We start from the raw sequence: 19,730 nt of genomic DNA on the forward strand, positions 1-19,730 counted from the left end.
GAGTCATGTCTGCAACAAAGTCGGCTAGCACCTGGGTTTTCATGGCCTTCCTTGAGACGTACCTGATATTGTAGGATGACAATATTATCGCCTAGATGGATAATCGCCTTGATAATTCTGGCCTGTGTAGAACCTTCTGCAAAGGGTAATCTGTTCTGACTTCTATGGTATGTGACTCGAAGTGCAGTCGTAGCTTTATGGCTGACATTAAAAGAAGGTTTTTAGCAGTGGAAGGGATGATAAGGAGGTTTTTAGACTTTCAAATGCCTCTACATACTCTTCTCCCCATTCAAACTTGCCTTTACCTTTCAAAGCCTGGAAGAACGGGAGGCACTTTCTGACCGAGCATGATATGAAACGACCCAGGACAGTGACCTGCCTATTCAACCTCTGTAACTCATTAATGGTTTTGGGTGCTTCCATATTTTTTATGATGTTGAACTTTAAATGGTTTGCCTCCGTACCCCTTTTCGAGATTATATATCCGAGGAACTTCCCAGCTTTTACTCCGAAAGTACATTTTTCAGGGTTCAACTCCATACTTGCCTTGTCCAGGATGTCAAAAACTTTTTAGATATTTTTTGGATGGTCCTCCAAGGATCGACTCTTCACCACCATGTTATCTACATACAGCTCCACTGTTGATCCCAACATTTCTTTAAAGATTTCTGATACTAGCCTTTGGTATATTGCCCCTGCGTTTTTCAATCTGAAAGGCATTACTTTGTAATAGTAAACTCCTTCATCTGTTATGAACGCGGTATTTTCTACATTCTCGATATCCATTATGATTTGGTGGTATCCTGAAATGGCATCAAGGAAGGAGACCACTGCATGTCTTGAGGTCGAGTCCACTAATTTGTCAATGGACGATAACGAGTAGTGATCTTTCAGACATACATTATTTAAGTCAGTGAAGTCCACGCACATCCTCCAATTTTCATTAGCCTTGTTTACTAGGACCGCATTGGCTAGCCATATGGGATACTTGACTTCCTTTATTAATCTTGTACTTAGAATCTTATCCACCTCTTCTTTGATCACTTATTGCCTCTCTGGTGTGAACTTCCTTTTCTTTTCTTGAACTGGTTTGACGGTTTTATCAATGGGTAACTTATGGGTAATGAGAGCCAAGTCTACACTTGTTACATATTTTAGTGACCACACGAAAGTAGTTAATCAGTTTTTCAGCAACTCTATCAACTGAACCTTCATTTCCCCGGTTAGTGCAGTGCCAAACCGCACCTTTTGCTCTTTTCCTATCTGGACCTCTATCAGATCGGCGGGTTCTGGCTTTATTTGAGATTTTGATTTTTTCAGCAAATCGATAGGCATGGTTGCCTTTCTGAGACTTTTTACAGGGTGTTCGTAATTTTCTCTGGCTGATCTCGGATTGTCTCGAACCACTGCTATTCCTCCGATGGTTGGAAGCTTATGACACATAGCACCCATGTTAATAATGATATCGTGGCAGTTGAGAATTGGACGGTCGAGTATCACGTAATAGGCAAATGGGATGTCTACTACCGCAAAATCTGCATACAGTTCTTGCCTGTACTTTTCATCCTCGAGTACTAGGGGAAGGTTGATGGTACTCAGTACTGCCACGATCTTATCTCTTAATCCTACCAAGAGGTAGGAGACTCTGACAAGGCTGCTCTTATACAAACCTAACTTGTTGAAAATATTTAAAATGAGAAGGTTAATAGAACTACCTGTATCTACTAGTACCCTCCTTACCTCACATCGATTTAGGAGGATTTTAACGATCAGCGGGTCGTTTTAAAAGAACTCGATCGCCTTGTCTGCGGGGTCGAATCTTACCTCTTACTTGGTCCATAGTTCTTGATGGACAGATAGGATATCTTCTACTACCCACTTATTTTTTCTCTTCCCCTTGTCAGGTCCTTCGGTGAGGACATGTACACTTCTAGCCATTTCTAAGAACGGTGGAGAAAAGTTCTTTTTTAGAGAGAAAAAAGGAACAAGAGCCTGGCGTAAACCCAAATGAATAGAGAGAATCCAATCGGTTTTTCGGTAACAGAACTAAATGATGTTGCTGAGATTATATTTATAACGTGGCCAGAATAGGACTAGGCTGTGATTGGCTAGAACTTGCAAGGGAGAAAATGTGAGGTGGTTGTAGGTATCCACGACAGCCACTTCGATGCTCAAGTCAGTATCGTGATGAGTAGGGAGAATTCAACAAATTGCTTAGAGTTTTAGTGTTAGAGAATAGCGTACCTTGGTCTCTAGGATCGTTTCTCTTTTATACTGTAAGAAAATGGAGACAAATATAGTGTTTTCTGGAAATCCGACGATGATATAGCTGGTTGTTTGATAACAGATATCACCAGCTAATAGGTTGATGATCCTATGATCATAGGCGAAGCGAGAAAGTATCTAATAATGGTAATCCTATGCCAAGACTCGGCCTATCAAGGAAGGGCGAGTCTTGACGATAGTCCAAATATTAAAGTGTCCTAGTCTCCATTTCTGTCACGAGACCGCGTCTCCTACTTGTCAGGTCCCTATCATGTGACTTTGATTTATGGTGACAACTTATAATATATTTTGAGCGAATGTTATGTAACATCAAATATACAATTGCAACTAATCTCAAGAGTTGCCCCAGTATGGAATGAGAGAAGCTTTAGCCCCTCCTTCCAAAATTTTCTTTAATTTGCCTGCTTTCCATGCAATTAGACAGTATGTATATGAAAAAAGAAAAATGCATATGCATAAAATCCTTATGGTTATTCTCCTCGTAACTTTTGTGCCAAAAAAAAAATTAGAACATTCTTAATGAGGGTGCTCCTCATTGGCAAAGAGTTAGATAAACATCAAATATTTATTATGTGCTTTCTCTACTATTAGTAATTTTTTTTTTTTCAAATTGCATCCATGAATTATATTAAATTATCAATAAATACTTTTGATTTATTAATTTGATTTAAAAATAAATCTAACTTTTTCTAGAGTAAATTAAGCTATTAATTAAAGCACACAAGAAATAATCATTGGGGCTGAATATATGTATACTGGTAGTTGAAAGCATCTATCTAATTATGACAGTTGCATCAATTGCAATGCCATGGAAATTGAAACTTGAAGATGAAACTATATATAAAACTACGTCGTATTATAGTATTTTTTGTATATGTCTTGAATTATAAAGTATTTTTTATTTCAAAAGAATGATTTGTTTATTAGCTTACTAATATATTCATATTTACTATATATTACAAATATAAAAATTTTTAGTTTAAAAATAATTTAATGACATGAATTATTTAATTATTATAATATAATATGAATAGATGGCATATTAAGAAAATCATAAACAAATTTTATTATGTTAATTTTATTAATTATATATTTTTTTAGATTGTATGAAAACAAAAATAAGAATATTCCAAATTTTTGTTACCCATCAACGTCTTTTATCCAATAAGAATGAAGAGAAACGGATTTAATATGATTCTAATAATTAACATTGCTTTCTTTTTTCTTTTCTTTTTTTTGCTAATAGTAAAAATAGAATATTTAAGTTTTTAAAGTAAAAGCAAAAGAGCAATATTAATGGCTTTAAGGATGGAGATTGTTTCTTTGGGGTCAAGGGAGAAGGGAGGTGGCGGTGGGGTTTTTTGAGGGAAGGGAAAGACTTAGGTTTTTTTTTTTTTTTTTAAATTGATTTGAATTAAATTAAAGCAATTAGTGGGATATTAAATTAAAGTTTAATGATGGGTAGGTTTTTTTAGGAAAGCAGGGTCATCATTTATGTTGACTTTTGGAGATGGGAATCTTTAAAATTTTTCCATGGAAACGGCAGCTGTGTTGCTGCTTTAAGACTTTTATGAGTTGCTTCTTATTGACCCAGTCTCCTCTTGCTGTTCCCTATCACTGTCCCAATCTCAACTCTTTTTTTTTTTTTTTCCTCATAAAGATCATTTTCATTAAAGAATTACAGAAAAATAAAAACTTATCGAAATAGAATCGTCTCGAAACAAAAACCGCACACTCTTAATATTTAATTTTAAAACAGTTATTTCATTATAAATTTTTATAATCTTTCAAATTTGATCTTATATAGATGAATTCAAATGAGAGACTAAATATGACATTACAACACTTAAAATTATCTAAAAAAATTCATATAAATATATAAAAAAATGTAAAAAACAAGATGAAAAAGACTGGACAAGAGACTGTCAGCGGCAGGTTCGACAGCTTAAAGTCTATTTACAGATTTGAAGGTCAAACCTTCGAAAGCAGATTAGGCAGCTAAAAGACTGCCTCTACAGATAAGTTCGGCAGCCGAACCTGAATTCTTTTACAAAATAGAACTCGATTTTGACTTAACTCACAACCATCAAATCGCGATAAAACTCATGCAGAAACTTAAAAATAATTATACACAACCCAAAATACTAGAAGCACTTAAAAAACTAACATAAACTTTCACATGCATTCAACAAAACCACTCTATCACATAGACATTTTAGATTCAAAGAAAAAAACATCATTCTTTGTATGCATTTTTATAACCGCAGTTCCAACAACACATAACTCATATTGAGCCTAAAAACAAAGAGTTTTGAGAAAGCGAAACTTATCTCTTTGAAGGGATACAACCACAACAATAGGAAAATAATTTCATAACCGAAAAATTGATGAATTCCAAATATCCCAAGAGTTAGAACTTTGAACTCAACTTGATTCTTCAAAACAATGAATAAAACTTATAAATTTATAAAAGATTTGAAGAAAACTTATGTAAAAATATTAAAGGGTCTTAAACTTACTCCTGTCCGGAATAAGAGAGAAGAATTTCTCTCAAAATCGGATTAAGGTGCTTTTATAGTTGGGTCTCTAGTTAGACGGGCGAATCTTGATGACTTTAAAATTATTTTTTTAACACATTTTCAAAAACTTCAAATTCGTTTTATAAAAATTCTATTTCAAAAATTTCAAAAAATTAGAATTTTGATATCAAAATTTAGATGAGTATTACACTAAGGAACATAGATAGTCACAAGAATAATAGAAGAAAAGACTTAAGTCTAAAAAAATAAATGAAAAGAGAGAGAGTTTTTCTCTCTCTAAAAATAGGGATGAGAAAAAAAATTCTCAATCTCAATCTTAGTTGTTTTGCTTTATTATTTTTAAAAAAAATATTTTGATATAAAATTAATAAATAAAAATTTAAATCATTTTAGAAATTATTTTTTTAAAAATATGTTTTACATATAAGTTGTTTTATACAAATAAATGGTGTCTTAATATGCAATAAATATAAAAATATTTGCAAAAAAATTAGAATTTTCACAAGAAGTCAATATGTTTATGTATTTTTATATATTAATCGCTTTAAATTTAAGAACTGAATATTTTTAATTTTTTTTTTATTTATTTAAAAATAAAAAATTAATTAATTTCATCTAAATCTCAGAAAGAGATGTATTTCATAGAATGAATAATAATTTTTAAGATATTAGACGTTGTGGAGCATAATCTACAAATTTTTTCAATATAAATTTCCTTATATTGCTTGGAAATTCTTGAATTTTGGCTCTGGTGGTCAGGTAAAAGATTTTAAAAGGTCAATGAGCTCATATTCAAATCTTTTGCTTTACGTATTTGTTGGGGAGTATTATTTTCCCACCAAACCCATTAAAAAATCAACTAAGTGCATGAAGTATCATAGGAATCTCATGTTTATGATTACATATATATGAAAAATTATTATGTATTGATTTAGAGAATTAAATTCTATAATTTTGGAATTTTTTTATAATATAAATTATAGATCATTTCGTCTATGTTTTCTTTAATTTTGGAATTAAATTATTATAAAGATTGAAGTTGAAAGACGATAATAATATTTTTTTAAAGAAAATCAAATAAAATGATCTATAATACCTTGACTTGGTAGTCCAAGACTCCAAGTCTATTTGTAGAAAGAAGCACCAACTCGCAATTGTTGGATTCCAAAGCTCTAGTCAAGTGAGTCCAGCCGTAGCGTAGCCACCCACCACCAGTTGCCGTCTATCTTCAACCGGTGACCAACTTCAACAACTCCACGCCACCAAGATCTTAGCCGTTCATTTACCTCTGCCCCCCATTTTTTTATATTTGCTAACATCGACGGCTCAGGATGATTTATCCTCTGCAAGCTGATTGCGTTGCCCTGTGAGCTCGTGGGCCCCGTGAATCATTTGGACAGTTGCCCTGTTCAAACAATTAATAAGCAGCTCATGTATTTAATTAATTATTTCTATCAACAAATTAATGTGATTAGTATTCATTTAGCATTATCTAATTATTTGGTAATATATTAATTAAAAGTATAATTAACCATAAAAGAAGATAATTACATTGATTTTTCAAAAAGCCCTCTTTTCCTCAACTGAACCCCGCGTTTTCTTCTCCCTACTCATACCTCTTCCTCCTATCAATTTCCCGCCGGACCTCCATCTCCTCTCCACCACCGTTCGCCATCCAGAAAGGCCGAACTCTTCTGTTACGCCACCCAGAACCACCTTCCAGTCGTCTTATTCTTCTTTTTTTTTTTGTCTGTCAAGCCTTCCAGCATCACAGAGTATGGGGAACTGTAATGCCTGTGTGAGAGCAGACTCCAGCCCGGACTCCAAGGCGAACCATACAAATCACAGACGCAAGAAGAAGTCCAAAGATAGGAAGCCCAATCCTTATGCGGAGGATTCTGTCCGATCCCCGGCTCCGATCCGGGTACTGAAAGACGTGATTCCACTCAGCCACCGGCCTCGGATCGGTGACAAGTACATCCTGGGCAGAGAACTCGGTCGGGGAGAATTCGGCATCACGTATTTGTGTACTGACCGAGAGACTAAAGATGCGTTGGCATGTAAGTCGATCTCCAAGCGAAAACTACGGACAGCGGTGGACATAGAGGACGTGAGAAGGGAAGTGGCGATCATGTCCCGTTTACCGGAGCACCCGAATATAGTGAAGCTGAAGGCAACTTATGAGGACCACGAGAACGTGCATTTAGTGATGGAATTGTGCGAGGGAGGTGAGCTGTTCGACAGGATAGTGGCAAGAGGCCATTACAGTGAGAGAGCGGCGGCGAATGTTGCCAGGACGATAGCTGAGGTGGTCAGGATGTGTCATGAGAATGGAGTTATGCATAGAGACTTGAAACCTGAGAATTTTCTGTTTGCTAGTAAGAAGGAGAATTCCGTGCTTAAGGCTATTGATTTTGGACTCTCAGTATTTTTCAAGCCAGGTTTGTGCCTTTGTTGTTTCTTGTCTTAATTTTTATAAAGTATTAATTTATTCTTATAGTTGTTAGAAGTTTGCTTTATGGTGTTCTGGGTGGTCGCTGAGCGTTGAGTTGTGGGTGTGGACGGGTTTTTGTTTGATCATGGGTTTTGGCTGGATTTTGTACTTGAACCTTGAGTTTGGGTTTTGGATTTCATGCTAGAACTTTGGAGAACAGTTGACGCTTGACCTTTTGGGTTGTTACTTCGTGTGGTTTGTTAGATTATTCGTTGATATTCGAGTTTGAGGGAAAATTTCCTCAGTTCTCATGAGATTGTGTGCGTGTATATGTATATATTTTAATTTGGTTCGAGTTATGAGGTTGTTATATTTGTCACAGGGGAGAGGTTTACAGAGATAGTGGGGAGTCCATATTACATGGCGCCTGAAGTTTTGAGGCGTAATTATGGACCAGAGGTTGATGTGTGGAGTGCTGGAGTGATACTTTATATCCTATTATGTGGGGTTCCTCCATTTTGGGCAGGTACGCGATTGAAAATGTTAGTATTGATATACGGTGATAAATTATTTTGGTTAGGTTGTGAAGTGGTTGTTTTTTATTTGTTATGGCAGAGACTGAGCAGGGTGTTGCTCTGGCAATTTTGAGGGGAGTGATTGATTTTAAGAGAGAACCATGGCCTCAGATTTCAGACAGTGCTAAGAGTCTTGTTCGGCAGATGTTGGAGCCAGATCCTAAAAAGCGCTTGACTGCTCAGCAGGTGCTTGGTAAGTCGTTTTTGAGACTCAATTGCCTCCTTGTGTAGTTTGTGAATTTTCTATTGATGGCTTTCTCTTAATTGGGAAGTATATGCTAATGAAATGACAAGTAGCAACAACCTCAGGGGCTCAGATACAGCAAATTGTTAGGATTGCTTCATGGATTAATGTGAAACTACATGGGTTTCTGATCCCCAATTTCCAGATTGTATTTGTTTTACTCAGACAGCACTGAAACATTTTACATGAGGCATGATAATATGCTGGTTTGAGATAGGTTCACTGGCTTGTTTATCTCAAAGAACCTGGAACTATTGCTGGTTTTTGAAAGAATCATTGAAGTTTATATCTGTTTCTCTTTTTTGGGATTGAAGAGGGGAATGCCTGTTTTTAGATTATAGGCTGTGTTTTCTTTTGTCTCCTAGATTTAGTAGGAATGTGGTTTGAGGGAACTGGCCTGCTAAAAAAGCTGTAAATTCGAAGAGTGACAGAGGCTACTTGACGTGCTCCTCCCATGTGCTAGGCCATTTCAAAGCATTTTTTCTATCCTGTCTATAATAAGTTGAAGTCTGTTTGGCATCAGCGTCAATGTGCATGTATTGGTCAACAACAGTTCAAAATGGGTTTAAGCATTCTATATGTTTTGATCACAAAAACTTGAATACTGCTAAAAAGTGGTTTCATATTGCTTATTGCCATATCTAAAATGATTATTTTTGTTTTAAAAAGAAATTCCACCATGAAAAGAATCTTGCTTCAGGACCCATATTTTTGCTAGCTGCATGCAGTATATTCCACTTGTTTAATGCAGAAACTTCAGTATAACCAGGGCTCAGGAGGCAATTTTTTCAAGTCCTGATACATGTCTAACTTCCTATTAAGATATTTCTATATTGTTAGGATGTTTTATTAATTAATTCAGCAACGTGGTTTATAGCTGGTTTTTGTAAGAGAATTCTACTGACTTATGCCTTTTATTTCTTTTGTTGACAGAACATTCCTGGCTACAAAATGCGAAGAAAGCTCCAAATGTCCCATTGGGAGACATTGTGAGGACGAGGCTCAAGCAATTTTCATTGATGAATAGATTTAAGAAGAAAGCATTAAGGGTAAAGCATCTCTTGGTTTATGTGTTATAATCAGCTCAAGTTCTGACCCTTTTTTTGTCGGTCAATTATGATAATGCATGAACTATTTACCTTTTCCTTTGAAAGATGAGAACCACTTACTTATCCAATTAAATGCGATAGGTAATTGCGGAACACTTATCACTTGAAGAGGTTGAAGTAATCAGGGACATGTTCAAATTGATGGACACTGATAATGATGGTAAAGTAACATATGAGGAACTAAGGGCTGGTCTTCGGAAGGTTGGTTCTCAACTGGCTGAACCAGAAATAAAGATGCTGATGGAAGTGGTAAACTCTTACATTTATCTTTTTCTGTGTCCAAATTTATTCATGGACACTTTTGATTTTGATTCTTATGTTATATAATGTCTTCATCAATCATTAGTACTAGAAAAGGTGCTGCATTTTACATTTAACTATTAAATAGTAAATTTCCTTGCAACTTGGATTATCCAGCAATTAAATACCTTTCTTGCTACTGCGAAATTGATCTGGAAAATATATTTGGACAGACAACTCCTGAATCATGTTATTCTTGTGTTTCAATGTTTGACAGTTGGCATATCAGTTAGATGCTTATACAAGTGGATGATAACTTGTGTCTGTTTGTATTGTATGTTTCATTTTATTATGACTTTGAATATATTTGTAACAAACACCTTCTGAAATTTTTGTTTTTAATATTCCTTCTGAGTGCTTAAATGACAGCAATATACTCCTGTAAGCTCTCTCCTCTCCCCTTATTAGTTAATCGAAATCCTCACCTTGTTGCATGCCTGATGAACTTTGAGTGATGCATCATTGTTGACAATGCCTTGCAAGTTGGTGAAATCAATTATTTACACTGATTCTTTTTGTCTAATTGCAGCATTGCCACCAAGAGTAGTGAATGATTATTGCATGCTGTGCATAATCTTAAAAAATATGACTTCTGGTGGATTAAATCACACTTGAAGTTACTTGCATGTACATCTGTATATATATATAATACATGATTACACACTTAGACAAATGAATATAGGTATAGATTAAGTTGGTCTTTCTTAAAAAAATGGTTTCTTTTGTCTGTATGAGGTCCTACAATATTACCACTTTCTCGGTAGCCTTTATTGTCATCTTTCACGCAAGTATTTTTACACAGCATTATAGATTTCAATGAACTGTTAATTACTTTTTAGGTTTTATCCTTAGTCTTATCAGTAGAATCTGCTTTGTATTTTTGCTATAGGCTGATGTTGATGGGAATGGAGTACTGGACTATGGGGAGTTTGTAGCTGTAACAATTCATTTGCAGAAGATGGAGAATGATGAGCATTTCCGCAGGGCATTTATGTTTTTTGATAAGGATGATAGCGGGTATATAGAATTAGACGAACTGCGAGAGGCCCTAGCAGATGAATATGGTGAAACTGATAGTAATGTGCTGAATGACATCATGCGTGAAGTTGACACTGACAAGGTATGGTATCTTAGTACTACTGTCTTTCTACAGTCATTTAGAAACATCCCTTGAAAAGTGTCTTTACAAGTGGACTACAAATTTTCTGTCCCTGGTTGCTTATCAATACTGCACAAAGTTTGAAAGGTCAACAATCTGGATGGAGTAGTTGATGTATTCTCTCTTGCCCTATGAATAAGTTTGTGCAGTTGGACCAATATATTTTTCATTTATGTTCTCCAGGATGGATGCATCAGTTATGAAGAATTTGTTGCTATGATGAAAGCTGGAACTGACTGGAGAAAGGCATCTCGACAGTATTCAAGAGAGAGATTCAAGAGTTTGAGCCTCAACCTGATGAAAGATGGTTCATTGCAGCTCCATGATGGGCTCACAGGTCAATCTTATGCTGTCTAAAATAAACACTTGATGATTTTAATTTGCTTGTGCTCGCTGGATAAGCTATCCTATTAATTACATTCCATACACGGACTTTGGCTTGTGGGTTCCACAAAATGCAAGTTTTAGGAGAGACTGAATATTCTTGGGTTCAGTTGGATGGAATTTGCTGGCTTTAGACAGCATGAACCACGCATCAGAAGATTGGCTCACGACAGATTGCAACTGCTTGGCATTGAGGTGGCATATATCACAGGTTCAAACTAGTGTCGCATGGCTTTGTATATGTGTTTTTTCATTGGCATTAGATGGTTTTCTTCCATGTGCTTTTCGACTTGGTGCAGAATCCCATTGGAATTGTTTGTTTGTAATGGGAACTTTGAGCTAGTGTCAAATGTTCTAGTTTTGCATTTGAAAGGAATTCTCAGAGTGGAATTATGGGTATTTTGCTGCGATATCCGATCCAAGTGTATATTCGGCATTGCAAATTTGTGACGGGAAGATTCCAATGTGGTTTTTGAATAGCATCTTTATGAAGTTAAAGAGATAAAGTATGTGTATTTGCATAGTGGGAAAGTACCTGTGCTTCTGCAATTACCTTTAAATGTTTCAACATCCTACATTTCCCGCTTCACAGAAAATTTATTTGTGTGACAATCTCCCACAATTTATTTTATGTGCAAAAGGTAAATCCACCCAGCATAACAGCAAAAACCTTCTCTCCATAATTTGACAAAGCCAAATAATCTTATTTTTCATATTCTTGTTTATAGTGGTAGACGCTTCATTCTTAATCTAATTAGAAATTTCCTTCAATTTATAAATAACACTTTGTATAAGAGATCTATGCCACTCCTTATTAGGAATGGGTCTCTCATTCTAATTAGGAAATAGGAAATAGTATATACTAGGATTATGAATATAATTTTAATATATATATTGACATGTTATTCTTACAATTCAAAGGGAAGGAACGGGTCAACAAATCCCTTTTGTTTTTTGTTCCGGAAAAGTTTCTTTCAGTGCTAATATATGCATATTCCAACTCCATGGCTGCTGGTGGCCAAGAATTCAATAAAACCTTAAGAGGACAGCAACGTAAGCACGAATAATTCAACTGTTGTAGAAATGAAATCACTTTTCGCAAAAGCACTAGTTGACTGATTCAATTATCAGCCCGAGTCCTATAGTCTAATTGGTATTTTTTTTTCCCCGGAAGAAATGCGGGAAATAGGAATGCCTGTGGGTGTATGTTTGCGAGTTGCAACCTTGGGCTGGTTTCTAAAATTGAAGCTTAGCTTCTATAGAGCCCTTGGGCTCATATTTAATAGTCCAAGGATATAATCAGACTCTAACAATGGAAAAATAATCGCTCCTCCCCTGTGTTCCAGATATAGAGATCATATGGGGAGAATCCATGTCCTTGTGAAAGAACACATTGAAAAGCTAGCTTAACTAATTGAAATATATGGATGCCTTACAAGACATGGGCAAAGAGATGTATAGGAGTAAATTTGAGCTTTATGTATGATTTGATTGGAGTCCAAATTGAAGAGTGAAGACAACACATGTCGTTTTATATGATTATGCCTAATGTCTCTTCCATGTTTGGTGATTGATTATGAAACCGCAACAGACAGCTGCATATGCTCAATCTACGGAAGTTAGTTCAGAGAGTTGGGCTGTCTTCAATTTCTCATTTCGTTGGAATACTAATCAAAGGGAGATCTTTCCCCACCTGTCATGGATTTGCCTCTCCGTCAACTACCCGATGAAGATGTAAATATTGGGTTTTGATTTTTTGTAGTGGCAGCAATGCTTTTGGGTTAGCCCATATTCTCATTTCCATTTTCCTTTAGATGATTCTAAAACCACACTGTTTTTGGACCACATAGGGAAAATGACATGGGTTTCAAGCAGCCAATCTCATCTCATCTCATCTTCTTCTTTTGTGCATGCAATAATTTAACAAAATAGCCAATCAAATCCTTCTCTTTAAAAATTGTTTTCTAGATTACCTGTCTTCATTCAAAATCACATCCATACAACTTTATATTGGACACAAAAAGTAAAAAAGAGGAACAAACAAAGTACAAAAGGCATGTACAAGATTGCAAAAATCTTCTTCTTTTTGATTGTGGGAGTGTGCATCAGAATCCCACTTGTCCAAATAAAATCTCAAAAGCAAACATAAAAGGGTTTAGTTTTATTTCCAATGGTTGATTTTATAAGAAATTTTTTTAAAGTAAATATTTATAAAATTTTGATGGTTTTAATTTCTTTTAAAGTGAATTTTTATTTATATTTTTAAAAGATAATTTTTTTTTTCATTTCAAATAAGTCAATTAATAGAAAGAAATCAATTAAATTTAATTTTTTCCCCTTTTCTAAAATTCCCTTTTCCTTTTCTATCCTTAAACTATCTTTATGCTTTGATTATGGGGATGGGAAACCAACTTTTTAAAAGTTTGAAAGTTAGTTGAGATGAAGACTTTGGATTCCATTCTTGTGAATCTCACTTTCTTTTGATGATTATTATTATGATAATTTGTAGGTATAAAATATTTTTTCATAAAAAATAATTTATGCACTTGTAAAATATTAATTCTCCACATAAAGTTTAATAATAATTTTTTAAAAAATGAAATAATTAAGTCAGTTATAAAATTAAAATACTTAATCTAGAATTAATATTTTACTTTGGTTAAAAAATTATCTTTTAATGATCTAATAACTGTAAAATTTAAAAAAAAAATAAAAATAAGGGCATGTACTCTTTGCTTATTCACTGGCGAAAATTTTCGGGATTGAAAATTAATTAGAAGGATTATGAAAAGCAACATAATTGAAAAACATTTGATCGATTTCTTTTATCAAATTAGATAAACTAATTAGAAGGATGATTTTTTAAATTAATTTATTATCATTTATCTAAAAAAAAATGTTTTATTTTCATATATTACCATTGCTATGAGTATAAAATCACTTCAAATCTAAACTAAACTTCAATAGAGTTATTTTGAACGTATAATTTTAACTTTCTAATATATATAATTTAGATTCGCATTGAAAAATATAATTTTCAGTAAACTTTATTTATGGCCCGGTTGAAAGAAGTTTAATATTTTATTCTTGAATGTTTATTAATTTAACAATTGATAAGTTACATGACGTAACTGAAATGAAATTGAATTGTGATTATCAATCTGTAAGAAAGAAAACGTGAAGTAATTAGCGTATACATCAAATATTCCAACGCTCAAAACCAATAAATTAATAAAATTGACGAATGTAATGAATCGCTTAGAATTTAAAAATGATTGTGTAAGAATGCATATTTTGATATCTGTGTTTATTAATTTTTATACGGTGTAAAAAGGTGGAGTTGATTATTAAATTTTTTAAAAATTCAACTGATACCGACTAGTAAATAAGAGATTCCGCAATTATAGACGTAATGAAAATTTCTTGAATTGTATTTGCTGAAGGTAACTTTTCATAAAATCTCATTTTATTCAGGAGAGAATGAATTTTAATGAATAACCAGATGCTATGGTGTTCGAATATTTCTTTTATGAGTAGAACTATGTATCATACCACGTAGTTTTATTATATAGTGATAATTTATGATTTATTTTAAATAATTGTTATATTGTATCACTATATAATGAAAAGAGTACCGATTATTATAATGATACTGAATGTTTTATAATTAATAGATATTAAAAATCAAATTCAAAATTTCATTCGCTTGCTACACTCTATATATGAATAAAAATCAACCAAATTGCTTTGATTAGTAAATTTACAATTTTTTTTCCTTTCTAATAGTTGATATGAAAGTGTATCTACTATGAGAATTGATATTTTCATATATACCTAAACGGCTAAACCTATTTAAGATTAAACTTGAGAGTAGTTTTGTTTTATTGAGAATTATGTCATACTCTTATAATAAGGTTTTAAGTGATTTTAAGAAATTTATATAACGTAAATGTATGTTTTTTTAATAAATTTAATAAAAATCAATTCTAATTATAAACAATCTCATAAAACTGAATTTTATATTAATTTCATACTAAATAAATAAAATATGAAATTTAAATAAAATTGACGAACTTTTATAAGGTTGAAGGAAATCAAAGCCTAAACTATAAATGACCTCAATTACTTGCGAGTTGCCACAAGTTGTACGTTAGATTGGTCCACCTACGAGATCTAAAGGGACAACCGAACCTATTCGCATGGCCCGCCCAATTAAAGCTTTTGATTTTTGTCTCAAATGTTCCTTTTCTTTGCCCTAAAATAAGATTTAAGCTTTGACAAAAAAGGAAAAAAACAAAAAGAAAAAGATTTAAACTTCCTCATCCACCAGCTTTTTTTTTAAATCTACTGATGAACGCTGGATTTCTTCACCCCGATTTGGGGTCAGCCCCACAATACCAGGCTATTGTCTAGAGGCCCTCAAGCCTCACATGTGCACCAGGCCCGATCCGCACAGCCTTAAGATCGGACTTTAGTTAGTTTCTTCAATCAGACCGGTTCAGCATCGTCGGCTCAACGAACAGATTCTCTTTGGGCTCAGTTCTAATCTTATCTCCCGGCTCAGTTCGGAACCAGGAAGAAGATCGACCCGCCTGTCTTGTAGGTCCATTCGCATGCGTGCCTAGGGAGAATCAGAGGCCGTTACGCACAAGGCAGGAATCTGATTTCCTCGTACGTCCGTATCAATGTGGCAGGGATAGATGGCCCAGTGATAGCCAGTCTGTTATGCGTCACTAGCAGACAAAGAGAAACAGATAAAAGGGGGAAATGGTCTCCCCTAAGGCCAAGCTTTTTCCAGTTTTACAAAATTCTTGTAGAACCCTATTTTCTGGATCTCAGATCATTACCTACTATGCAATATCATCTTACATTTCTTTTTTTTTTTCATTAATTTATATATCTTCTAATATGTGAACTAAATCATCTTTTGTTTCAAAAATTTATTTTTTTATAATAAAAAATAAAAAAGGAAAAATTATTTTTTAGTCCCTGAGATTTAACGTAATTAACACTTATGTCCCTCTATTTTGGCGACACAACACTTAAGTCCCTCACTTTCTCTTCCATCCAAATTCGTAGTCCTTCCGTCAATTTAAACCGTTTGGTCAAATAGTCAAAGGTGAGAGGTGATAATTTTTTCCAAAAATACCCTTTTCTCAATGTGAAATCCCTATTTTTTTTCTTTTTCATGTTTTCTTCAGTTGCAGAAATGGTAGGAAGAAGAAGAAGAAGAAGAAGAAGAAGTTGCAAAAAGGGTAGGAAGGAGAAGAAGAAGAAGAAGAAGAAGAAGAAGAAGAAAGAAGAAGAAGTTGCAGAAAGGGTAGGAAGAAGAAGAAGAAGAAGAAAAAGAGGCATTTGGGTTTGGGTTTTGTGATTTTGAAATAGCGGAATTTTTAGTGAGGGTTAATTTTGTCAATTCACATGTTCCAAACGGCTATTTTGGACGGAAGAACTACGAATTTGGACAGAAAAAAAAGTGAGAGACTTAAGTGTTGGGTAGCCAAAATAGAGGGACAGAAGTATTAATTACGTTAAATCTCAAAGACTAAAAAATAATTTTCCCAATAAAAAATAATTCGTTTTATTTATTTTTTCTCAAAAAATATTTTTATGAAAATGATATAGCTTTTACATATAAAACATGGTGAAGGAGTGTAGGTGGGAGTTTCTTTGCATCCCATCCACACCTTCCGTGGTCTTTGGTTCCCATGAAGTCCCAACAAATGAAAAATCTTTGCTTGTCAGAATGGAGTCGTGCAGAGAAGAAATGAATTCTGACTCTCAAGTACCATGGTAAGAAAAATTAGATCAACTCAGTATAGAGGCGAGCATATTCTCTAACAACTCACTCCCTATGAGAAACTGCCACCTACTTGGACGAAAATCAAAACCATGTAGAAACACAAACCAACAATGAGTAATGGATAAATAGACTAAAGAAATAAAAGCAAAAATAAGCTCTAGAAGCAAACTGAACAACCACCAAACAATCCCTTAAAGTTGAGCACCAGTTGCAAACAAAACAATAAAAATTATGGGAAAATTATTATGGGTCCAAGAGATTTAACATGATATGAGAAAAAAAAAGAAGAAATAACAAAATTAAATCATAGTGATGATATACAGGAATATATAGAGGTCCTTATTATACAGAAAAAACTGAAATAGTAGATATGAGATGACCATAATATTCCATTGGGATACAAATTGAACCCTTGCCAGTCCAATACAAGTGGATCTCCAGTTGATAGTTCCTCATAGTAGCCGCTGTGTTCCCAACAACTCCTTTAATTTCCACGAAAAACTTCTCTTGAATTTATAGGTACTTGACCAGATTTGCCATGATCCATTGCAAGGTTGTAGAGGTAGTGTCTATACTGATGTTAAGAAATTCGTTGCATAAAGTAACAATTTCTTATTCGTTGCATAAGAAATTCGTCATATAGGACCATAAAAGGTGACGTTGATGTTATGCTGGTTACCAACGACTTTGCTGACAGTAAGAGTCAAAGGGCCATCAACAAAAACTGCACAGTTTTGAATCTAAGGCTTGGTAGGCAATGTTGCGATCGATAATGAAAATGGAAGGGTAAGGGCCATTGTGGAGAGTTATAACAAGGCTGAACTTGACGTGGAGGAAACGAAGAATGTGTTCGAGTTCAGCGAAAAATTTGTGGAGTCATAAAAAGTTGTCTATGATCGAAAAGGTAAAATGGACTAAAGAGAGTAATAAACGAGAAATATTTAAAGGTATTATAAAGATAATTTTTTTTTAAAAAACATAATTATTTAATTGTAATATTTAAGAATAATAGGAGATATTTTAATTGGGTCTAAAAGTTATAGAAATCAATTAATGAATTTTTGAATAATTTAAAAATTAAATAATAGTTTACCTAAAAACTATTCGCAACCCAATTTCGTAGTGCAAGGGGAAATCCATAATTTTTTTTTTCAAAGGGGAAAATCCATAATTGGATAAAAGTGCAAGTCCATACTTGTGATAAAAGAAAGAATTCTAAATACAAGAGAGGGGCAACCAGATTCAAAAGCCCTAAAGTTGCACCAACACCAATGCGTCACCCAGCAATTATTTCAACTAATCAAAGGGCTACAGTTTGACATGAATATCAGATGGACGGGCGAGATTGACGCAAAAGCAAAAAGAGAAGTCCCAAGAACAGGAGGAAGCTACTTTATCACATCACAGCACGCGACTTTCGATCTCTCACTTTTATTTATTTATTTAATTATGTTTTTCGTTTTCTTGAAGAGACAAACACAGCGGGAAATGAGGTGTTACGGCCCGGTACGGATTGTACCTTCAGTAGAAGAAAGGGACAAATTTCAATGTGATTTTTTTTAATTTTCCATTTATGTATTTCTTTTTAAATATTAATATAATATTTATTGGGCACCCCAATCGGATATGGGCCACATGGATGTGGGCCCATTTTTGGTGCTGCTTTTACCTATTCACATGCACTCGCAATTATTGAACCCATTATACTATAAAAAATATTTATTTTTAATATATATTTTTTGATTTCTTTTTATATCAAAATTAGAAAAAACGGTAGAAGAATAAAAATTTGTTAAATTTGAACGGGGAATAGGCCTAAAACGACAAAAGGCGTCGCGCCCAATGTGAAGTTAAGTCCTAAACCTAATTCTTAGTTGTTCAAATTCTGGTGTCCCAATTTCTTTTAGTACAATCTTTCTTTCCTTTAATTTTCTTCTTTCGTGTCCAAAGGGAAAGAGATTTCTCCAAATTAACAACTAACCTATTTGAAAAACAGATGCCAAAGCAAAGAAAAGTTGAACAAATTATGAAGGGGTGACTGACATGAGATTTCCAAATTTGAAACGTACGGTACAAAATGAAAATTTGAACAGTGGTTGTTGTCGGACTGTTCACCTAATTATTACTTTATTATTATTATTCTTGTTTTTATCTTGTCTGTTTTATGCCTGTCATCTTTACACTGGAATATTTCAACTCTCAACCAGCTAACATATTTTGCTACAAAAACATTTCCTTTTATACTAAAAATTAATGGAAGACAGTTATTTATGAGACGTTACTAAAAATTTACATGAAATTTAGTACTTCATTTATTTTTTTATATAAAAAGTAGAAAAATGAATTTTTTTTTGTAAAACTGCATGTAAAAAAAAAAAAAAAGTTACAGGTATGTGTAGCCAAACGATGTCTTACGATACAGGTATGTTTCGGTGGAATTAAGTTAAAAATTTAGTACTCTGCTTTGTCCCAATTTAGTATACAACAATGCTGCGGGTGATTTTCTCTCCGCCCCGAATTCCCTCTAACCGCTCCAATGATTTTGTTGTTTTATTATTATTATTATTATTTTAATTTATTTTACGTATTTAAGTGAATGTTTTATAATTTTTATTAAAAATTTTATAAATTTAAAAGAATAAAATGAATTCTAAATAAATGGATAAAGAAAAAAGCAAAGGAAATTTAATTAAATAATAATTTGTCTAAGAGATACTCTCTCTTTTACTCCACCTGGCAGTTGGATAAGCTGTGCAAGAAAGGACGGTGTTTTGTGAAGTAGAGCGAGTAGAATTCTTTTTTGTAATCGAGAGAAATCAGATGAAAAAAGTTATAGTGTTTATTTTATTTTTTGAAAAAATTTGTAATTTTAGCCTAAAAAAGAAACTGAATAAAA

General features: G+C 33.7%; 1 protein-coding gene across 1 annotated transcript; it reads left to right on the top strand.

Moving 5' to 3' along the window:
* Positions 1–6,379: 6,379 nt before the first annotated feature.
* LOC110599779 (calcium-dependent protein kinase 10) lies at positions 6,380–11,562 on the top strand. The gene is made up of 7 exons (XM_021736350.2): positions 6,380–7,267; positions 7,643–7,786; positions 7,876–8,028; positions 9,013–9,128; positions 9,270–9,437; positions 10,378–10,608; positions 10,831–11,562. Exons 1-7 carry the CDS (start codon positions 6,604–6,606, stop codon positions 11,002–11,004), a joined length of 1,650 nt encoding a protein of 549 aa, XP_021592042.1. The 5' UTR covers positions 6,380–6,603; the 3' UTR covers positions 11,005–11,562.
* Positions 11,563–19,730: the final 8,168 nt, after the last annotated feature.

This window comes from Manihot esculenta, chromosome 14 (assembly GCF_001659605.2).
Source record: "Manihot esculenta cultivar AM560-2 chromosome 14, M.esculenta_v8, whole genome shotgun sequence".
Taxonomy (NCBI): Eukaryota; Viridiplantae; Streptophyta; class Magnoliopsida; order Malpighiales; family Euphorbiaceae; genus Manihot; species Manihot esculenta.